At 43.7% G+C, this 21,082-nt stretch overlaps 1 protein-coding gene across 1 annotated transcript in view; it reads right to left on the minus strand.

Annotated features, from left to right (window-relative positions):
- Positions 1 to 14,562, minus strand: part of ttc16 (tetratricopeptide repeat domain 16) — a gene marked incomplete at both ends in the record, with an annotated part of 68,706 nt that extends 54,144 nt beyond the window's left edge. Inside the window, 3 exons of the mRNA XM_083645466.1 lie at positions 857 to 932; positions 6,697 to 6,839; positions 14,461 to 14,562. Coding sequence (XP_083501592.1) covers positions 857 to 932; positions 6,697 to 6,839; positions 14,461 to 14,562 — 321 coding nt within the window. The remainder of the gene's footprint in view (positions 1 to 856; positions 933 to 6,696; positions 6,840 to 14,460) is intronic.
- Between the last annotated feature and the right edge of the window lie 6,520 nt (positions 14,563 to 21,082).

Genomic DNA, 21,082 nt, shown 5'->3' on the forward strand with positions numbered 1-21,082 from the left:
AAGCTTGCGTTGCCCACAGACCTTATTTGAAGCATCGCACCAAAAACCCATTCAAAAATCCCATATAGGCAGAAACAGTGAAGAACCAGGAAGTCCGGGACTTCCGCGTTCCGACTACAAAAATACGTCATCCCTGCGGCTCTCTATGGATGCTGCCGCTGCTTTGTGACTGGAGAAAAGCGGGCCGCCAGGTTAAAGACACACCTCGAAGCGGGAAGCCCTTTTGTATGGAAACGCAAATCCCAGCCGCGCTGGGCGCCCGCGCCAGGACATGCGACACCAGCTTTTTATATGGAAAACCTGTGTGTATACGTGTTTGCAAAGACATGAAATGAGATGAAAATGAGTGTAATGTTCTCACCTTAGTGTTGCAGAGGTGGTATTTAAATGAGTGTAATGTTCTCACCTTAGTGTTGCAGAGGTGGTATTTAAATGAGTGTAATGTTCTCACCTTAGTGTTGCAGAGGTGGTATTTAAATGAGTGTAATGTTCTCACCTTAGGGTTGCAGAGGTGGTATTTAAATGAGTGTAATGTTCTCACCTTAGGGTTGCAGAGGTGGTATTTAAATGAGTGTAATGTTCTCACCTTAGTGTTGCAGAGGTGGTATTTAAATGAGTGTAATGTTCTCACCTTAGTGTTGCAGAGGTGGTATTTAAATGAGTGTAATGTTCTCACCTTAGTGTTGCAGAGGTGGTATTTAAATGAGTGTAATGTTCTCACCTTAGGGTTGCAGAGGTGGTATTTAAATGAGTGTAATGTTCTCACCTTAGTGTTGCAGAGGTGGTATTTAAATGAGTGTAATGTTCTCACCTTAGTGTTGCAGAGGTGGTATTTAAATGAGTGTAATGTTCTCACCTTAGGGTTGCAGAGGTGGTATTTCTTTGGGGTGCCTGTGCAGGTCATGTTGTCTTTCCCAGCAGACACTTTCTTTCTTTGGACAGAAAACAACATATTCAAAGCAGAGTGCACCAGAAATTCACTTTTTTAAACGAGGGCTATTTTTGCCCCTGTGAAATATATTTACGGGGCATTTTGGATCATTTCCAGGGCAATTTTATCAAATCTTGGGAAATACCTTAGTTGGACCTATGTAGCCTGACAGACCAATCAATGACTTTTATCCAAGCATATTTTATTTCTAAAAGTTCATAAACAATAACAGTTAAAGATCCTTATTTCCTATCTCAACAACACTGTTGATTGTCTGGCATGTTATTAATGTACTTGGCAAAAACATGAGTGACTGACCAGCTAGCTTGTGCTGCCTGTCACTGAGCTAAATAACTCTAGTAGGAGGAGGGGCAGGGGTTGTACGGATGCCTAACTGGCCATTTTCGAGTGACGTTTTGCAAGAATAATGTTAAAATACAGAAAGTATTAAACTCTTTATTTTATGGGGGCATCTCGATTTTTTTTTAGGGGCATTTTGTGCCGAGCCACCGCTAATTTCCTACCCTGGAGGGTGCAGTTAAACATTGTGAGGGGGAAATTCATTTTATATAGTAAAACAGGAGGTTATCAGGACTGTGTACCATGTTTTTCTAGTTCAGATTTTGAAGGTTTAGAGTGCATAAGCCGGGCTTCGAACATTATGATGGAAGCTATATGATGGCTATCCCCATGCTCAATTATATCTCATAAGTTACCATTTGTTACAGAGATTTGGTGCAAGATTTAGGCCCAATCCCAATTCCTCCATCTCCATCTTAACCCTCAATCTTAACCCTCAGTCTCAAAAATGCGCACTCCCGCGAAGTGCTAGTGCTGTCCCGATTCTCACTTTGTTAAGTTAAGGGTCGAGTTTGAGGGCTCTACGCCCCTCAGTTTTGAGATTTTCCACGACCACACTTGGCGGTGAGTGCGATCCCAGAATCCCTTGCGTGTCATCAGCTAGATGGAAGATGGCGGCGAAAGGAGGAAAAAAGTAGCCATACAAAGTTAAGTATTTCCTTGTTAATAGAGATGTAAAAATTACGATAACCATTGTATTAGCTTAGTTTAATGTCATTTTATGGATTTCCGTTTTGGAATCCTAACAACAATTGTTGTTGCTAACGAGTGGGGGCTAGAATGACCGTGCTTTCCGACGTGAGGGCTGGCTTGACTGCAGTGCATTACACGTAGGCTGTATCTTGATCAAAACAACTCAACAACGACATTACCACCGAGAATTATGGCATTTCGTAACAACGTTAACAATGTTATAATATAATAATAAAAATATGGCTTGACCAGCACGGCTACTGACTATCGATAGTTAGCAACAACAAATGTGTTAGGCTCCAAAACGGAAATCCATAAAATGACATTTAAACTAAGATAATACAATGGTTATCGTAATTTCTACATCTATATTATCAAGGAAATATTTGTAAGGATGCTTTTTTCGTCTCCTTTTCAATTGACAGACTGGACGGAGCTTTGGCATATTGCTGCCCCCCACAGTCTGAAGACGTATCTGCCTTTAAGGGCTGTCCCATTTTAAAGTCGCAAGATAGCCCTTAACACTTAGTTTTGAGGGCTACTAAGATTGAGGGTTGAACTTGAGGGTTAAGATTGAGGGTTAAGAAAAGAATTGGGATTGGGCCTTAACCACTTTTGACAAGTCAAGAATAAATAAAAATGGTCAAAAATCCCTCCACAATATGCCGGAATGAGGGTATGTGTCCTGGTCGCTGCACTAGCACATCCTCTGGTCAGTCGGGGCGCCTGTTCGGGGCGGAAGGGAACTGGTGGGAATAGCATTATCCTCCCACGATGTCCCACGTGCTACGTCCTGCGGGTGAAGCTCTGGGTCAAAAGAAAAGACTGGCAACTACACATGTATCGGAGGAAGCATGTGTGTTACAGCAATCCCCAGATCAGCAGAGGGGGTGGGGCAGCAACCGCGGCAGGAGGGGGAATTGTCCAAGTACAATTGGGGAGAAAATCAGGGGGGAAATCTGAAGAAAAAAATCCCTCCAAAATATCCGCAGGATATCTCAAAAAGTGATGAATGAATTTGTACAAAACTTTGTAGAAAGGTATGCCATTGGCCAAAAGGGGGGTGTGACAATGGGCGTGGCCAATCACAAAAAGGTGCCGAACTTCCAAACATAACACCACGAAACATTGTAGAAAGGTTGGCGGAGGTTAGGGGTATGCACCAGTGGCGGCTGGTGAGCTTGGGAACAGGGGAGGACGGCAGTGCGGCGCCCGAAGGGCGCCGCCCCTTTTCGGCGGCGACCGAAGGTCGCCGCCGAAAAAAATTTGGGTGTTTTTTTTTTCTCTTTTGCAGTTTGAAGACAGATTTAAAGGAATATCTCATTTTAAATTAGCATTAGGATTACTCCACTTTCATTTTTTTATATATATTTTATTTGCAGTTTTAACAACATACAAAACAAACTCTCATCCAGAGACTGACGGAAAGTGAGTGAGCAGTCAGGGTTCAGTGTCTGAGTCAAAGACAAGTCAGTGGAATACATAGCTGGTGAAAGAATCAAACCTGTGATCTTTCTGCTACGGGATTGACAATCTAACACCACTAAGCCTGATGTCTTTACTATAGGCCTGGGAGAACAATATTGGTGCTTTCAGAAAATATTTTTTACACAATGAGATTTTTGATCAATAATCATCAGTAATGTGGACATAATGACTAAGTGGGTAAAAGCAAATAATAGAACAGTCAGAAAATTACATCACAATTGTACATCACTTTACTACTGTAATAATGCAGCTTTTAAACCCAGGAAAAGACAACACTTCTGCCGTTATATCATGGTATTATGATATCCTAAATCTAAGCTCAGACACATTTATAGAATATCTCTCATACCAGACCATATTCAGCTTGGTCTCTTTCTGCTGACCGCAGATCATGGTTGTTTTTTTCATAGTTATCTGTGGAGTTGGTCGCCCTGCAGTCTTGATCCTCAACTTTGTTGCATGATCCAAACTGTAGAAAGGCTGTGACAACACAAAATCCACAAGGTTTTCTTCGCCATCCCACTCTCTGTGTCTGCGTCCATGCCTCTCCTTCAAAGAAACAAGATCAATAGAAATGATTAGGCTACAGACTGCTTTACCATCTACACTGTAACAGGCCACTTAACGACACTAGTGCTTCCACACATCAATGTGGTTTACTGTATAATAAAGTTTTGGTTTGAAAATGTCATAAATGTAAAGCCTTATTAATCCTGTGAAATAAACTCCTTGTTAAATAGAGCTGATGTCATCATTACTTAATAATTTGTTTTTAAAAAATGTAATCAATAATTGGGGTTAATAATGCATGGCACACATATGGGATCCGGGGGCTCTCGTTCTGATGGCAAACAATTTGGGAGCTTTGACTCACCTGAGCAGCTGCCATGTTGTGCAGCCCATCTTGTCCTGTGTGAGCAGAGTGGTCTATGCGCTCCCCGGCCGCGACCTGATGCTGCCTCACCCCCTCAATAGCAGCAGCACTCTCCTTCAAGGAAACCAGATCAATAGAAATGATTAGGCTACAGACCGCTTTACCATCTACACTGTAACAGGCAACATCAAACTTAATTTCAGTTTAATTCAATCACACAATCCTAAAACTTGGGTGCTGGCTTGACAGATTCCTCAACTGCAATAACTTTTATGGCAGAAGATGTAGCCCAGGCCAGTGTTTATTGAACTTGCTCATGTTAAGGAGCCCTAAACTACAGTAACACAAATTACACCACGCACCCCCATATAGATAAGATTTTGTTCCAGGGTCCCCCATCTGATAAGAGTTTTGCTAAATGTTTTATCAGACATTATATGAAACCCATGACCAAAATAGTCGTACATTCTGTGATTGTGTTACTTATGGATGGAATTATAGTGAAAATAGATTAATCCCCCCTTTTTGCTGGGTAACCCACTTTGAAAACCACTAGCTTAGACTACAACTGTTGCAAGAAGGTGAATTTTCACACATTTTCAATGCAGATTGAGGACAAATAAGATGGATGTCCTCTGGTGCATTTTAACGTTAGGTGCACCCAGGAGAAAGAGAGTTGAAGTGGGAATAATTTCTGGCTGAGCAATGTTTGCACCTCAAAATAAAGTAAGATATTAAGGCTACAGTTAGTCGGTCAGTAAAAGGTTTGATGGATGAACAAATCAATCAAAAACACTTCACTATGTCCAACATAGGCTACAAGTTTTGTTTCATTCCATTGAATTTGGCAGCGCGGAACGAAACATGGTGGAACAACATGCAATTAAACATGCAAATTGCATGTTTCGTTGCGTTTCGCCATTGTATTAGGAAATGGCGGGCTATTCAGCATAAAACAATATAATAGCGCTGCTTGGTGGACGCCGAATTTAGTAGAAGACCTGGATAACTCAAATTTAATTGACTTACCGGTACTTGCATATCCAATGCTGTCACAGCTGTCTGTAGTCGGTGCGCCGTGCAGCCGATGAGGTTGCAGCAGTATCCCAGTGTTTGCGACCTCGGGAGCCTCCGTGTACCCCGCTGCAGTCTCTAAACTTGTTGCAGAAAATCGCGTTCGGGCGCTCATGCAACGGCTTGTGAGCTAACTTACTGTTTGATAATAAAAAACAGGGAAAGGGGAAAGTATAGGTGCTACTACTGTCTGTAAATCTATCTATGAATGTGTCAGGTTGTCAGCGTGGTCATCATTTCCTAGTTCCTACTGACAACGGAGCTAGATTCAACCAGAGCTCTGGATTCAACAAGATTTTCAGACGTAGGCTATTCAGCATTGGACAATACAGAATGTCAATCAATGTCAAGCAATCTATCAATCAAACAACAACCAATTAGGGTTTCACCTGGTTTCACGGGCTAAGGGAGAGCTCCCTCCTACAGTAACTGTAGCTCAATCTGATTCGTTGGAAAACACATCACTCCACTGTTTTCTGTGAATTGCAAGTCTTTTTCAACCAATCTTATTTTTTCATTAGATAAATTACCAAATAAATCAAGCTCACAGGGCGGGTGTTTTTTTAATCCCCTCCCCCATGCTGGGACCAGGGCCAGAGTGACTCTTCTGCATGGAGCTATATAATGAATGAAAAAATGAGCGTCTGCACATAAGAAAAAACACATTTGATTGATATTTTATTATAAAAAAAAATATGAAAAATGAAAAATATAAAAATAAAAATAAAAAATATATTTTTTTAATATATTTTTTTTTTATATAAAATCCCCAATCTAATAGAGGAGGACCATCCTCCTATGCCTCACTGGAAAAACCTCCTCTGGTATGCACCAAGTGCCCTTTAGTTTTGCACATTGAATGATTTAGCCGTGGGTTACGCTTGTGTAACTTTGTATTTTGCACTGATGAACGACTTACTGACTCTGGTCTTATCAGCTGATGTTTATCTTCATGGCATGTGTTGTGCAGTTTTCTTATGTGTTTTACTGTGTTTGTGTTATGTGGTTTTCTTGTTTTTATTCTGTTTTTATTGATTGTTTTTACCGTTTTTATTAGGTGTTTTACTGTTTGTTGTTGTTTTCACCCTAAAGCCTGCCTGTAAGCACCATTCCCCTCGAGACAATCAATGTTTTGAATTTAATTGAATGAGTAGGCGTGCATGTTTATTTCTGTGCATGCATGTATGTGTATGAGTGTGCATGTGTGCGTGTGTGTGTGTGTGTGTGTGTGTGCATGTGTGTGTGTGTGTGTGTGTGTGTGTGTCTGTCGGCTGACCTCTGTTTGAGGCAGTGTCTCTCCTGTGACATCACGCCCCCTCCACATGTGCGGGTGCAGGCGGTCCACTTGGCCCACTCGCCCCACCATGAGGTCATTACCTCAAGCTCCTCCTCCAGACTGTTGGAGGCCACGCCCTCCTCCTGCACCCGCGCGCACACATGCACACACACACACACACACACACACACACACACACACACACACACATGCACACAAAAGCACACACACATGCACACACAGATGCCATATCAACATTTCTAGATAGGTGTATATCAACCAATGCCTAGACCTCTAGCGGTCATGTACATCCAAACCTTTTTTTATCATAATATGATAAAAAAGGTATAATAAGCCTAGTAATAATACTACCAATACTGCCAATACTACCCCTCACTCATGCCAATACTACCTCTCATTCATGCCAATACTACCCCCTCACTTATGCCAATAGTATCCCTCACTCATGCCAATACTACCTCTCATTCATGCCAATACTACCCCCTCACTCATGCCAATAGTATCCCTCACTCATGCAAATACTACCCCTCATTCATGCCAATACTACCCCCTCACTCATGCCAATACTACCTCTCATTCATGCCAATACTACCCCTTCACTCATGCCAATACTACCCCTTCACTCATGCCAATAGTATCCCTCACTCATGCCAATACTACCCCCTCACTCATGCCAATAGTATCCCTCACTCATGCTAATACTACTACCCCTTCACTCATGCCAATAGTATCCCTCACTCATGCCAATACTACCCCCTCACTCATGCCAATAGTACCCCTCACTCATGCCAATACTACCCCCACACTCATGGGGGTACTATTATAGTACCCCCTCACTCATGCCAATAAGCCTAGTAATAATACTAGGCAAAACTGCTCAAGGGGTACATATTATGTACTGCTTGAGCAGTTTTGCCTAGTATCCCCTCATGCCAATACTACCCCTCACTCATGCCAATATACTACCCCCTCACTCATGCCAATAGTATCCCTCACTCATGGCAATACTACCCCTCACTCATGCCAATACTACCCCTCACTCATGCCAATATATCTACCCCTCACTCATGCCAATACTACCCTTCACTCATGCCAATACTACCCCTCACTCATGCCAATACTACCCCTCACTCATGCCAATACTACCTCTCATTCATGCCAATACTACCCCCTCACTCATGCCAATAGTATTCCTCACTCATGCCAATACTACCTCTCATTCATGCCAATACTACCCCCTCACTCATGCCAATAGTATCCCTCACTCATGCCAATACTACCCCTCATTCATGCCAATACGACCCCCTCACTCATGCCAATACTACCTCTCATTCATGCCAATACTACCCCTTCACTCATGCCAATACTACCCCTTTACTCATGCCAATAGTATCCCTCACTCATGCCAATACTACCCCCTCACTCATGCCAATAGTATCCCTCACTCATGCCAATACTACTACCCCTCAACTCATGCCAATACTACCCCCTCACTCATGCCAATAGTACCCCTCACTCATGCCAATACTACCCCCACACTCATGCCAATAGTACCCCCTCACGCATGCCAATAATACCCCCTCACTCATGCCAATAAGCCTAGTAATAATACTAGGCAAAACTGCTCAAGGGGTACATATTATGTACTGCTTGAGCAGTTTTGCCTAGTATCCCCTCATGCCAATACTCCCCCTCACTCATGCCAATAATAACCCTCTCAAGTCTCAAGTGACTACCTGGTAAGATAAATAAATTAAAAACAAAAACAACACTCATTCCAATAGTACCCCCTAACTCATGTCAGTAGTACCCCTAACTCATGCCAATATTACAGCTCACTCATGCCAATAGTACCCCTCACTCACGCCAATACTACCCCCTCACTCATGCCAATAGTACCCCTCACCCCCTCAATCATGAGAAATTGTACCCCCTCACTCATGCCAATAGTACCAGCTCATGCCAATAGTACCTCTCACTCATGCCAATGGTACACCTCACTCATGTGTGTTCTTTGTGCCGCAGAAAAAAAACACAGTGGCTGCGTTGAATCCACAAATGTACAAGTAAATATACAAAATATATTTGTCACCGTTTGGACCTGGCCTCTTTTTCTCCTCATCACTGGGCTCCCCTAAACCTGAATCCAGAGCGACAGCACCTGGATATTTACAAGCCATTTAAGCATGTTTGCTCTAGTTGATGCCAACAGACTCAACAAACTGATCCGTAAGGCCAGGGACATTGTGGGGCTGGATCTGGGCTCTCTGACTGCGGTGTCAGAGAAGAGAACGTTGTCCAGGCTACGCTCCATCATGAACAATGACTCGCACCCACTCCATGACGTGCTAGTCAAACACAGGAGCACGTTCAGTGAAAGACTGATTCCACCTAGATGCAAGACGGAGAGGCACAGGAAATCATTCCTGCCTGTGGCCATTGGTCTATTTAATGCCTCTCTTAAAAGAGCACCTCGGAGACGCTCAGTCTCCCTGAGACTGAGCCAGCCGATAGGTTAACTGTGCCTGGCTGAGCCACGTGTAACGTATAGGGCAAGCCGACTTAATATAAATCACGTGCAATATGTGCAATATGTCACAGGCAATAATGTTAATTGACACGGAATGTATACTATACTTACTCTACGTATTGGTATTTTGCTACTTAGACATTCTACTTATTTTGTGCTTTTTGCTTACTAGTTATTCTATGCTATGTTGTGTTTTTTCTGCTTACTGCTTATTATTGCATTACTACGGTTTATTTTTATTTTTATTTTATTTTATTTATGCTATGTGTGTTCTGTGAGCGAGCTACTGTAACTTGTCCCAATTTCCCCCCGGGGATCATTAAAGTCTTTCTGATTCTGATTCTGATTCTGATTCTGATTCTGATTCTGATTCTGATATTTACAAGCCATTTAACTCATTGAGTGCCATTGACATCTAAAGACGTCAATTCAAATAGTAACGTAGAGTGCCATTGACGTCTAAAGACGTCAATTGCCTTTTTTGACGGTGGGACGTGGATTAAAGCCTATTGCATCTCCTGTAAAAATATGGGGGATTTTGAAGGTGTATAAGCTATTTTACGGACCCATTAGGTGGCGACAGTGCTCTCCAGATTAGAGAAAGGTGAGGAAAAAACAGAGAAGAAGCCGTGGGGAAACGGAAACCGATGCATGCTGGAGCTAACGTTAGCTGTGCCTGTGAACAGCAGCCAATCTGCTCCCACAATTGAGCCTTTCTGTCTCTGTTGCGATAGTTTCTCCATATGATTAGTTGCCAGAAAAGGAGCACCCGACACCAGCATCTTTCTGAAAAGTTAAATTATTCTCAGCTGGGAGCGCTGGGAGCCAGCGGAGCGCTCTGAAAATAGACGCTGGGTGCCGCGCACCTTGAAACGTGCAGCAGAAAATTCAGAGCAAATGTGCAGCAGAGAGCCACCAGAGACACTCCCACGGAGGAGGAGTTTGCAGTTGAGGGGGGTGGGGCACGCAGGGCACCATACAACACCGACCCAGACAGCAGGCTCGATGGACAGATTGGCAAACACAAGCTGGAATACCTGATGCCCACCAGCAGTAAATCAAGACCAGCAAGAAGGTATAGGTTCTGCGCACGCAGCGGCCAGCGCTGCTAGTTGCAGCTAAAAAATATTATTTTGCCATCAAAATTCCTTTGTTTTTGCTGTTTTATTGAAGGAAATTACTGTTCAGATATTTGAGGTGTCACTACATCAGAAAATATTAGCTTCAGAGTCAGTGATGTGCTTGAAATGCTTCATTTCACAAAAGGCTCATTATCTCAGGTTCTAGTTTGAAACATCTGTTTTTGGTGAAACCAACCTATCTTCTACTGCTGATAACTAAAGAACGGAAAATGATATAAATAAACTTTTTTTTGCTGATGATACAAGAGAGTCTCGTCGTTCTTTGGGCGTGTTCAGTGTTTACATAGTAATATCACACAATATTCTGTGGGTCTTGAGAAATCACTGAAAACGCTTTGAAAGGGCTGGCACTGGGAGCGTCCGTTTTCCAGAAATGGCTGGCAGCCAATGAGTTAAGCATGTTTGCTCTAGTTCCTAGTTCCTCAGTGTGCGGCTCGCGAGACGCTGGTGGCTCTCGAAGCTTTAGTTGGCGGCTCTAAGAAATTGCATTTTTTTTTTTTTTTTTTCGATTTTTCCCCCCCCCTGCTCTCCCCAAAATTTCAATAAACCTTTATGGCATATTATTACAATACAACAATACTGGTGTTGACAGTAATAGAAGGTGCCAAATCATTCAAAACAATAACCATTTTGCTTTTAGGAGTATTGTGCCAGCGTACAACGCTGTTCCAAAACGTGTCAACGTGTGTCGTTGCCTGGGAAACGCACATCCCATAAGACAACTGTTCGCATCGCATCCCATAATAGTATGATGATACTTGGGATGCCATTGCGAACATAGATGCGAACAGGTTAGCTAAAACTAGCGTCGCCAGCGACGGCCCCCACCGACGGCCCCCACCGACGGCCCCCACCGTTGCGGTCGGGGTACGTTTCGAAATCCCTCCAGGCCTGAAAGACTTTCTAGGGGAAACTGGTATATATATGTGTGTGTGTGTGTGGTTGTGTGTGTGTGTGTGTGTGTGTGTGTGTGTGTGTGTGTGTGGAACACAATAAAACACAAAAAAATGGTAGGCAGATGTGCTTGGTTGGGGTGGCTTTTGGTGTTTTGCGGTAAAAGTGGCTCTCCTATGGACTTTGTCCTGCCAGTGCGGCTCTCATCGAAGAAATAGTGAGGATCACTGCTCTAGTTGATATTTACAAGCCATTTAAGCATGTTTGCTGTAGTGGATATTTACAAGCCATTTAAGTATGTTTGCTGTAGTTGATATTTACAAGCCATTTAAGTATGTTCGCTGTAGTGGATATTTACAAGCCATTTAAGTATGTTTGCTGTAGTGGATATTTACAAGCCATTTAAGCATGTTTGCTGTAGTGGATATTTACAAGCCATTTAAGCATGTTTGCTGTAGTGGATATTTACAAGCCATTTAAGCATGTTTGCTGTAGTGGATATTTACAAGCCATTTAAGTATGTTTGCTGTAGTGGATATTTACAAGCCATTTAAGCATGTTTGCTCTAGTTGATATTTACAAGCCATTTAAGCATGTTTGCTCTAGTTGATATTTACAAGCCATTTAAGCATGTTTGCTGTAGTGGATATTTACAAGCCATTTAAGCATGTTTGCTCTAGTGGATATTTACAAGCCATTTAACTCATTGAGTGCCAGCCACTTTTGGAGAACGGACGTTCCCAGTGCCAGAGTTTCAGAGCGTTTTCAGTGATTTCTCGAGGCCCACAGAATATTGTGTGATATTACTATGTAAACACCGAACACGCACAAAGAACGAGGAGACTCTATTGTATCATCAGCAAAAAAAAGTTTATTGATACCATTTTCCGTTCTTTAGTTATCAGCCGGAGAAGATAGGTTGTTTTCAGCAAAAACAGACGTTTCAAATTAGAAGCTGAGATATTCAGCCTTTTGTGAAATGAAGCATTTCAAGCACATTCACTGACTCTGAAGCTAATATTTTCTGATGTAGTGACGTGGTGTAGTTGTGTGGTGCCCTGCGTGCCCCACCCCCCTCTCCCCCCCCTCAGCTGCAAACTCCTACCCACACTAACACACAGCCTAACACGCACCCAGCGTCTATTTTCGGAGCGCTCCATTTTTGTGCGCCGGCTCCCAGCGCGACACCGAAAAACCAAACCGGACTGCTGAGAATGGTTTGGCCCTTTGGCGTCGGGTGCTGCTTTTCTGGTGGCTAATCGTGTGGAGAAACTATGCAGCAGAGACAGAGGGGCTCACTTGTGGGAGCGGATTGACTGCTGTTCGCAGCTAACGTTAGCTCCAGTCAGAGCAATCTATACGGCTCTGGCTCCAGCATCGGTTTCCGTTTCATCACGGGGCTTCTTCTGCTGTTTTTCCTCACCTTTCTCTAATCTGGAGAGCACTGTCGCCACCTAATGGGTCCGTAAAATAGGTTATACACCTTCAATAGCTCCAATATTTGTACAGGAGATGCATGAGGCTTTGATCCACGTCCCACTGTCAAAAAACGCATTTGACGCCGATCGATGTCATTGGCACTCAACGTTACTATTTGATTTGACGCCGATCGACGTCATTGGCACTCAATGAGTTAAGCATGTTTGCTGTAGTTGATATTTACAAGCCATTTAAGCAAGTTTGCTCTAGTTGATATTTACAAGCCATTTAAGCATGTTTGCTCTAGTTGATTTGTGCACAGTTTTGACATGCATGAATGTGATCTCGGGAACTAGCTGTGGCGTGCATACTGTGCCATATTTCACAAAATGTTGTGTATCATTTTGGAAATAAATTGTAAACCCCAATCATTCCATTACTGCAGGCTGCTGTGTGTGTGTGTGTGTGTGTGTGTGTGTGTGTGTGTGCATGTATGTGTGTGTTTGTGTGTGCTTGTGCGTCTGTGTGTGTGTGTGCGCGTGTGCATGTGCATGCGCATGTGCGTGTGTGTTCCTGTGCATGCATGTGTGTGTTTGTGTGCGTCTGTGTGTGTGTGTGTGTGTGTGTGTGTGTGTGTGCGTGTGTGCATGCGTTTGTGTGTTTGTGTGCCTGTGCGTGTGTGTGTGTGTGTGTGCCTTCGCGTCTGTGTGGATGTGTGTGTGTGTGTGTGTGTGTGTGTGTGTGTGCGTGCGTGCATGCGTGTGTGTGTGTGTGTGTGTGTGTCTATGCGTGTGTGTGTGTCTGTGTGTGTGTGTGTGTGTGTGTGTGTGCGTGTGTGTCTGTCTGTCTGTCTGTGTGTGTGTGTGTGTGCGTGCATGTGTGTGTTGTTTTGTGCTGGGCTGACTCCACACTGAGCGGACAGTCCGGCTTCACACATTCCTGATGTGCAGAACACTAATTCAGCCAGATCACTCGGGCCGTTCAGACAGACAGATTCATCACAGCTGGAATGCACTGAGCTCCTTGTAAAGGTGTGAGACAGACCAGCTGTGAGACAGACAGACACTGGAAATACCAGACAGAGAGCGTCAGTGAGAGAGAGACAGATAGAGAGGGACAGATAGATTGTAGAGAGAGAGAGAGAGGGAGAGGGAGAGAGAGCAAGTACGTAAGCAAGAGTCTTTGTGATAATGTCAACAAAGTAATATCCCACGTATTTCCAGAGTGTGCGTGGACTGAACTGTGTGACGGTCGTGTGAAACAGCCTGTCAAAAAAGTTGAACTTTTGGCAGACCACTGTTCTTTTTATTTTTTATTTCAGTTTCATGTTTTCTTAGCAAAAAAAAAGAAAAAGCACAAATTTGCAAAAGCTGTGACCACAATTTCCTAAATGTAGGATGGCAAGGGCAGCCTCTGCCACCCTGAATTTCCTAATTCAAACTGCCACTTTCTTGACTGTGCAGAGTTGTCTTTTAAATTGACAAAATGTGGACTTCACAATTCAAACAGGATCAGAAAAAGTATTGTCTTTCGCCGTTCACCTTTTTTTTCCGCAGCTGGTTCGTAGCTGAAGCAGCAAGTAGGTGGTCACTTTGGCTCTCTATATGTGTTTGTGCTGTCCGGTCGCAATCTGATCACCCAGGATGGAAGGTCATGCAGGTGTAAACAGAGCTTGAGGTATGGTGTGATGGAAAGATGGACACACTCATCAAAGTAACAATATGGTCAAACTCCCCCACCCCCTGTTTGATGGGTTACCTGCAGGCCACGGGTGGACAGGGTCCCCACGGAGAGCGCCAGCATCAGCACCAACAGGACCAGGCCGGTGTCTCTGCACTGCTCCCATGACCTCACCCTCATCCTGACCAATCAGAGGGAGAGAGAGCAGAGAGGAGACGTGATGTCATGTCAGCACCAACAGGGGGGCTGGCGGTTCGAGAGGCCAGAAAGTACAAACTGCAAGGTCTGACCTTCAGTGCCCCCATGGCCTTAGGGTTCCTGGAGAACGAGCGCAAACCTTTAAGCCCACGGCGCCACTTTTCCCACTAAACTCAATAAACGTCCATGACTGATGGACTGACTGAGTGACTGAGTGACCGACTGACGGAGTGACTGACTGACTGACTGACTGACTGTCTGTGACTGACTGTCCGACTGACGGACTGACCAACTGACTCAGTGACTGACTGAGTGACTGAGTGACGGACTGACTGACTGACTGACTGACTGACTGAGTGACTGACTGACTGACTGACTGAATGACTGATTGACTGACTGACTGACTGAGTGTCCTGACCTTTCCATCCCCTGACCCTGGTATGTGTGTGTGTGTGTGTGTGTGTGTGTGTGTGTGTGTGTGTGTGTGTGTGGGGGGGGGGGGGGGGTTCTGTACCCTGACCTCTGACCTCACTGGAGACTAATAGAAATCACAAAAAGTAAGAGATGAATTTAAAAATGTTTGTATTACACAATGTATGTTTGAAGGATTATATGCATCATGATGGTGATTACAATCATCCTAAATGTGATATACTAAAGCATATTTGTTTCATGTGGAAACCTCGTGATTCCAATTGGGATTGAAAGATTACAATCCCTCCATGTGTTGAGGAAGTGCTGCAAACCTTGGTGCTTCTGAAACCCTTCTAAACCCCCAAAGATAACGTGAAAACCCACAATATTGCCCTCAAGCTCAAAACAAGGCTGTTGAGGTTTGGGTGCTGACCAAACTATCCTGGTAACTGCCGGTCCATGCTCAACGAAAACTGCCTAATGTAATTGAATGCTGGATGTACTGTATATTTGGAGAGTGATTTGTATAGTCTACCGACCAGAGTACGTCTTGCACTGTGCCTTTGTACTGTGTGTGAGGTCCTGTTGTCTTTGTATGTTTGTCAGAATACACTGTGAAACTGTCAGCTTGTGTTGGTAGGCCTTTGCATCAATGTTACCAAGACAAACTTATATACATATATTATACTTGGACAATAAACGTATTCTGAAACGTACTTCTGTGTGTCTATGGAAGCGTGCTGGCATGACTGCTCAACCAAGAAAGAAGTGTAAGAAAGGAAATCTTATGACCACTAATGTGTTCTTGTGGCGTAAGAAAAAAAGACCAGGCATCAATGTCGGCTTTGGAAGTTAAAAAGTCGGTGGTGCCCTGATGAAAGTGTAGGCCGATACGTGTTTTCATGTCTTCTCCCTCTCTGATGAAAGTGTAGGCCGATACGTGTAGCCGTGTGTTTTCATGTCTTCTCCCTCTCCAACTGAAGGCTTTTGAATTTTCAAACCCACATAAGTGCCTGGACTTGGATTTCTTTACGCCACGAGAACACATTTGTGGTTATAATATTTCCTCTCTTACCCTCCAGTGCAGTTCCTGGCCTCCAAGAACATCTGTGGCTGTTTGGGGAGACCTGAGGCGCTCCTAGTCCTCCATCCTCGCCAAGAAAGAAAGGTATTCGACAGTGAATCTCGTCGGTGTCGAGCTCAACAGGTAGACACCAGGGTGCGCGAGTGGGTAGAGAGATCATCAACAGGTAGACAGCAGGGTGAGCGAGTGGGTAGAGAGATCATCAACAGGTAGACAGCAGGGTGCGCGAGTGGGTAGAGAGATCATCAACAGGTAGACAGCAGGGTGAGCGAGTGGGTAGAGAGATCATCAACAGGTAGACAGCAGGGTGAGCGAGTGGGTAGAGAGATCATCCCCAAGTGCACAAAGTGGACGCACATCCGACACTTAACAAGGTGCAGAGTCACAGAAAGCGTGCAAATAAAGAGGGTCATACCTATGGTCCTTCAGTCCTATGTTCCTTTAGTCCTATGTTCCTTCAGTACTATGTTTCTTCAGTCCTATGTTCCTTCAGCACTATGTTCCTTCAGCACTATGTTCCTTCAGTCCTATGTTCCTTCAGTCCTATGTTCCGTCAGCCATATGTTCCTTCAGCACTATGTTCCTTCAGTCCTATGTTGCTTCAGTCCTATGTTCCTTCAGTCCTATGCTCCTTCAGCACTATGTTCCTTCAGTCCTATGTTCCTTCAGTCCTATGTTCTGTCAGTCCTATGTTCCTTCAGTCCTATGCTCCTTCAGTCCTATGTTCCTTCAGCACTATGTTCCTTCAGTCCTATGTTCCTTCAGTCCTATGTTCCTTCAGTCCTATGTTCCTTCAGCACTATGGTCCTTCAGTCCTATGTTCCTTCAGTCCTATGTTCCATCAGCCCTATGTTCCTTCAGCCCTATGTTCCTTCAGTCCTATGTTCCTTCAGCACTATGTTCCTTCAGTCCTATGTTCCTTCAGCACTATGTTCCTTCAGCACTATGTTCCTTCAGCAATATGTTCCTTCGGTCCTATGTCCTATGTTCCTTCAGTCCTATGTTCCTTCAGCACTATGTTCCTTCAACCCTATGTTCCTTCAGCACTATGTTCCTTCAGTCCTATGTTCCTTCAGCCCTATGTTCCTTCAACCCTATGTTCCTTCAACCCTATGTTCCTTCAGCACTATGTTCCTTCAGTCCTATGTTCCTTCAACCCTATGTTCCTTCAGCACTATGTTCCTTCCGCACTATGTTCCTTCAGCACTATGTTCCTTCAGCCCTATGTTCCTTCAACCCTATGTTCCTTCAACCCTATGTTCCTTCAGCCCTATGTTCCTTCAACCCTATGTTCCTTCAGCCCTATGTTCCTTCAGTCCTATGTTCCTTCAGCACTATGTTCCTTCAGCACTATGTTCCTTCAGTCCTATGTTCCTTCAGTCCTATGTTCTTTCAGTCCTATGTTCCTTCAGCCCTATGTTCCTTCAGTCCTATGTTCCTTCAGTCCTATCCTTGGCCCTATGTTCCCTCAGCCATATGTCTCCTCAACCCTATGTTCCCTCAGCCATATGTCCCCTCAACCCTATGTTCTTTCAGCCCTATGTTCCCTCAGTCCCATTTTCCCTCAGCCCCAAGTGTGTCGATTTGGCTAGGGTTGGTTGTGACATGTCACAACCAACATTTCAGTGTGTCCAATTGTCCCTACCAACTTATTTGCATTATCTTTTGAGTGCAGTTATATATAGGTCATTTAGATTGTCTTCCCATATTTTGCAAGGATAGAATTGACCCGACCATTATTGAGTGAAATTAGTTTGCATTATGTTCAAAGTTACATTTACCCCTGTTTTTCACCACTGAATGTGCCAGTCCAATGGTCCATGGGCGTGGTCTCACTGGGCTGGCTGCGGTGAGATCAGCTCAGCACTCCAGCCCCCAGCCCAGACAAGTAAATGACAAGAGCGAAGCGAAGTTTTGTGTGGGACCATTTCTAGTTAAAAGATGACATTGTTCATTGCAAGAACTGTGATGCCGTTTATGAGTACAACACGGCTAAAGGGCTCATTATACTCGAGCAAGCTCCGTGGGGTGGAGCTCCGCGAGTCTCCACGAATCACCGTGCGGACCTCGCGCTGGGGCAGATGCTTTTATACTCAGAAGTGATCAGCATGTTATTGTACAATGGTAATGGTAAGAACAGCCCGTGAAAAGTTCCAATGAAACGCTATTATGTGCAGTACTGCGTGCGCTTTCACTCTCAAACGACCGTACATCAGCACATGAATGAATCACCAAACCTGTTTTTACTGAAAGCCGTTTCACTTCTCAGCCCTGATAGCCTACTCTGTGTTGCTTTTAATCTCTCTCAATCATGCTGTGAGAGAGCTGAGCAGGTGGTGACATGAAAGTTATTGAGAAAAGGAGAAGATACTGAATAATGACATCACAACAGTATAATCCTAATGTTGATTTAAAATGAGATATTCCTCTAAATATGGCAAAAAAAGGTTAAAAAAAACTCAAAACACCGCCTCCCCTCATGCCGTCCTCGACCATACCAACTTTGAGACCAAAACGACGCCCTTGCTCAGCCCGATGTTCTTTCAGCACTATGATTGTTGTTGTTTTTTTAAATGAGGCCCTATGTTCACTCAGCATCAGGGTTATACGTACACACAATGTATTTTCCCATGACGATGAAAGGCATGACCCGCCTTACTTCTCGTTCTGATTGGGTTAGATTTAGGCATGGGAAGTGATGATTGGGTTAGTCATGGGGAGTGATGATTGGTTAGGTTTAGGCATGTGGAGTGATAATTGATTAGGTTTAGGCATAAGGAGTGATGATTGATTAAGGTTAGGGTAAAATATCAGGGTAAGCCAATCAGAGGCAGAGTAGGGCGGGTCAGCCCTTTGCCATTCTGGGAAAAGAAATATCACATGAGGTCCCCTGATCTGAGGGAACATAGATACGCTCCTTTTGTAATAAGGATCAACATTTGGAAGGCATTGATGCTGAAACGGTGGTCAGCAAGGAGACGAGTGTGAGACTTTCCTTTGACCATCCCATCAAAGAAATGTCACTGCTTCGATACACGCAGCGACCAAAAAGTATTACATTTGTGGTATCGCTGTCTCTCCACTTGCTGCCTCGAGTCGTGGTCATCCATGTTTTTCCGGTCAAATGGATACAGATTTATGACGGCAGTAACCTGAGCGACATGACAATTTGAATTCTGATGCGATGGTTCAGACATGGCCACAGATGAGATATGGATCAGATTCAGGATGTTGGAGTATTGTACCTTGGAGTATTTTTTGAATAATTTTGGAAACCCTTGGTGTCATTTTTTAACACACAGGGTACCCTTTCTGCCACTGGACGCCACCTTTACGAGCCCGTAATGGTTATGCTTAGTCCAGTGGCGGCTGCTGACTCCAAAAATTGGGGAGGGCAGGAGGAAAACCAAAGGTGCTGACATTGACCTAGTAGATAACTATAAATATCTAGGTATTGTTATTGATAACAAACTGTGTTTCGAGTCCCATGAATGAATAAGTGCTTTCACCATCATGTGATAGATGGCTCTCTTACTCACCTTCTGAAACATTACAGCACGTCGAAAGGTGTACAGGAACGACCACGATTGTCTAACAAAATCAGGAAGCAATAAAAAGCAACAATCTCCCATCAGAAAAGGTTCATAGCACAGCTCCATTGCACGGCTCAAATGCTGGTCCAACAGCTTTTATCGATATGGGATTGGACTCCATTACTCCATTACTCAAACGTGAAGGATTTTGTTTCCACCACGCACCACGCAACCTGCATGCAACACGTCCACAAGTCACTTGTCCTCAGGAAATAGTAATCCAGTCCCTAAACTCTTGACGCCGTGTAAATTTCAACCGGTAGATTGCTCCTGACATACAGTAGCCTACACAGACAAACAGTCATCCCCACGTGCAAGACGAATGCGCGACCCGGGGTCCCGTCTTTCATAGCGGGGTGAATCTCTTTCTCACACCAGTGTTACGGTAAAAGCTGTGCCCACGGGCGAGTTTGACCGGAAGGGGAAACAAAATCATTATGGGGTTCATAGTTGAGTGTAGCACCATGCACCAGTATCCGCCATCAAAGGCATTTATTCGGGTCAGGAGCCGTGAAGATTAGCCTACTTTATTTACAAAAATGCCATTTCCTCCGCCTTCTGGTCAGAGACTGCTATTTTTGGTGAAAACGACCTACATTCAGAACGGATGAAGGTAGAATCAAACTTTATTTTCCATATGAAAGTGGAGACTCGTTTCTTTCTTTTGGGATATTCAGTCTTTATGTAGTCCCAGAAGAAAATATTCTGTGGGTCTTGGAAAGTTAATGAAAATGATCAAAAACCCTGGCGGTGGCTAATGACTTTTTCTGAAAAATGAGTTAATGCCAACACAGTCTCACAGAAAATTGTAAAATAGCAACGTTTTGGACCAACGTTGCTATGTTACAATTTCGGCTCGAAAATCGTAAAATGGTAACGTTCTGAGATCTTACGGTTAGGGTTAGGGTAGGGGGAGTGGTGAAAATCTCCGTAAACCACGCCCACCCCTGTAGAAACGTACGTTACCATTTAAACAATTTCGGAGCCGAAATTGTAACGTAGCAACGTTGGTCCACAAACGTTGCTATTTTACAATTTTTGGGGGGATCAAATGGTTGCTGTGAAAAGGACCTATAAAATTGCCAGATATATTTCCTAGTTTTTTTTAATTAATTGTAATTATTTTTTTTACATTTTTTCAAAGTCTAGTAGTTTAAATCTTCATTTCAATTTACAACAATGTTTTTTAACACCTTTCGTCTTTTTCGTCTTCGTTTTAGCTTACCATGATATCCTTGTAGAAGACTTGTACTGTTCAACAGTGAAAGATTCATTGGGTTTGCAAAGCGTATTGAACCTAAAAACTCGTACCTAAACAGTTCAATACCAAGGTTATAATAGTTTCGGATTTTTTCATTCGTATTAGTTTTGACTTTTTGTTTTCAATTTCAGTTTAGTTTTCATGAGTTTT

The sequence above is a fragment of the Poromitra crassiceps genome, assembly GCF_964638095.1.
Source record: "Poromitra crassiceps genome assembly, chromosome: 10".
NCBI lineage: Eukaryota > Metazoa > Chordata > Actinopteri > Beryciformes > Melamphaidae > Poromitra > Poromitra crassiceps.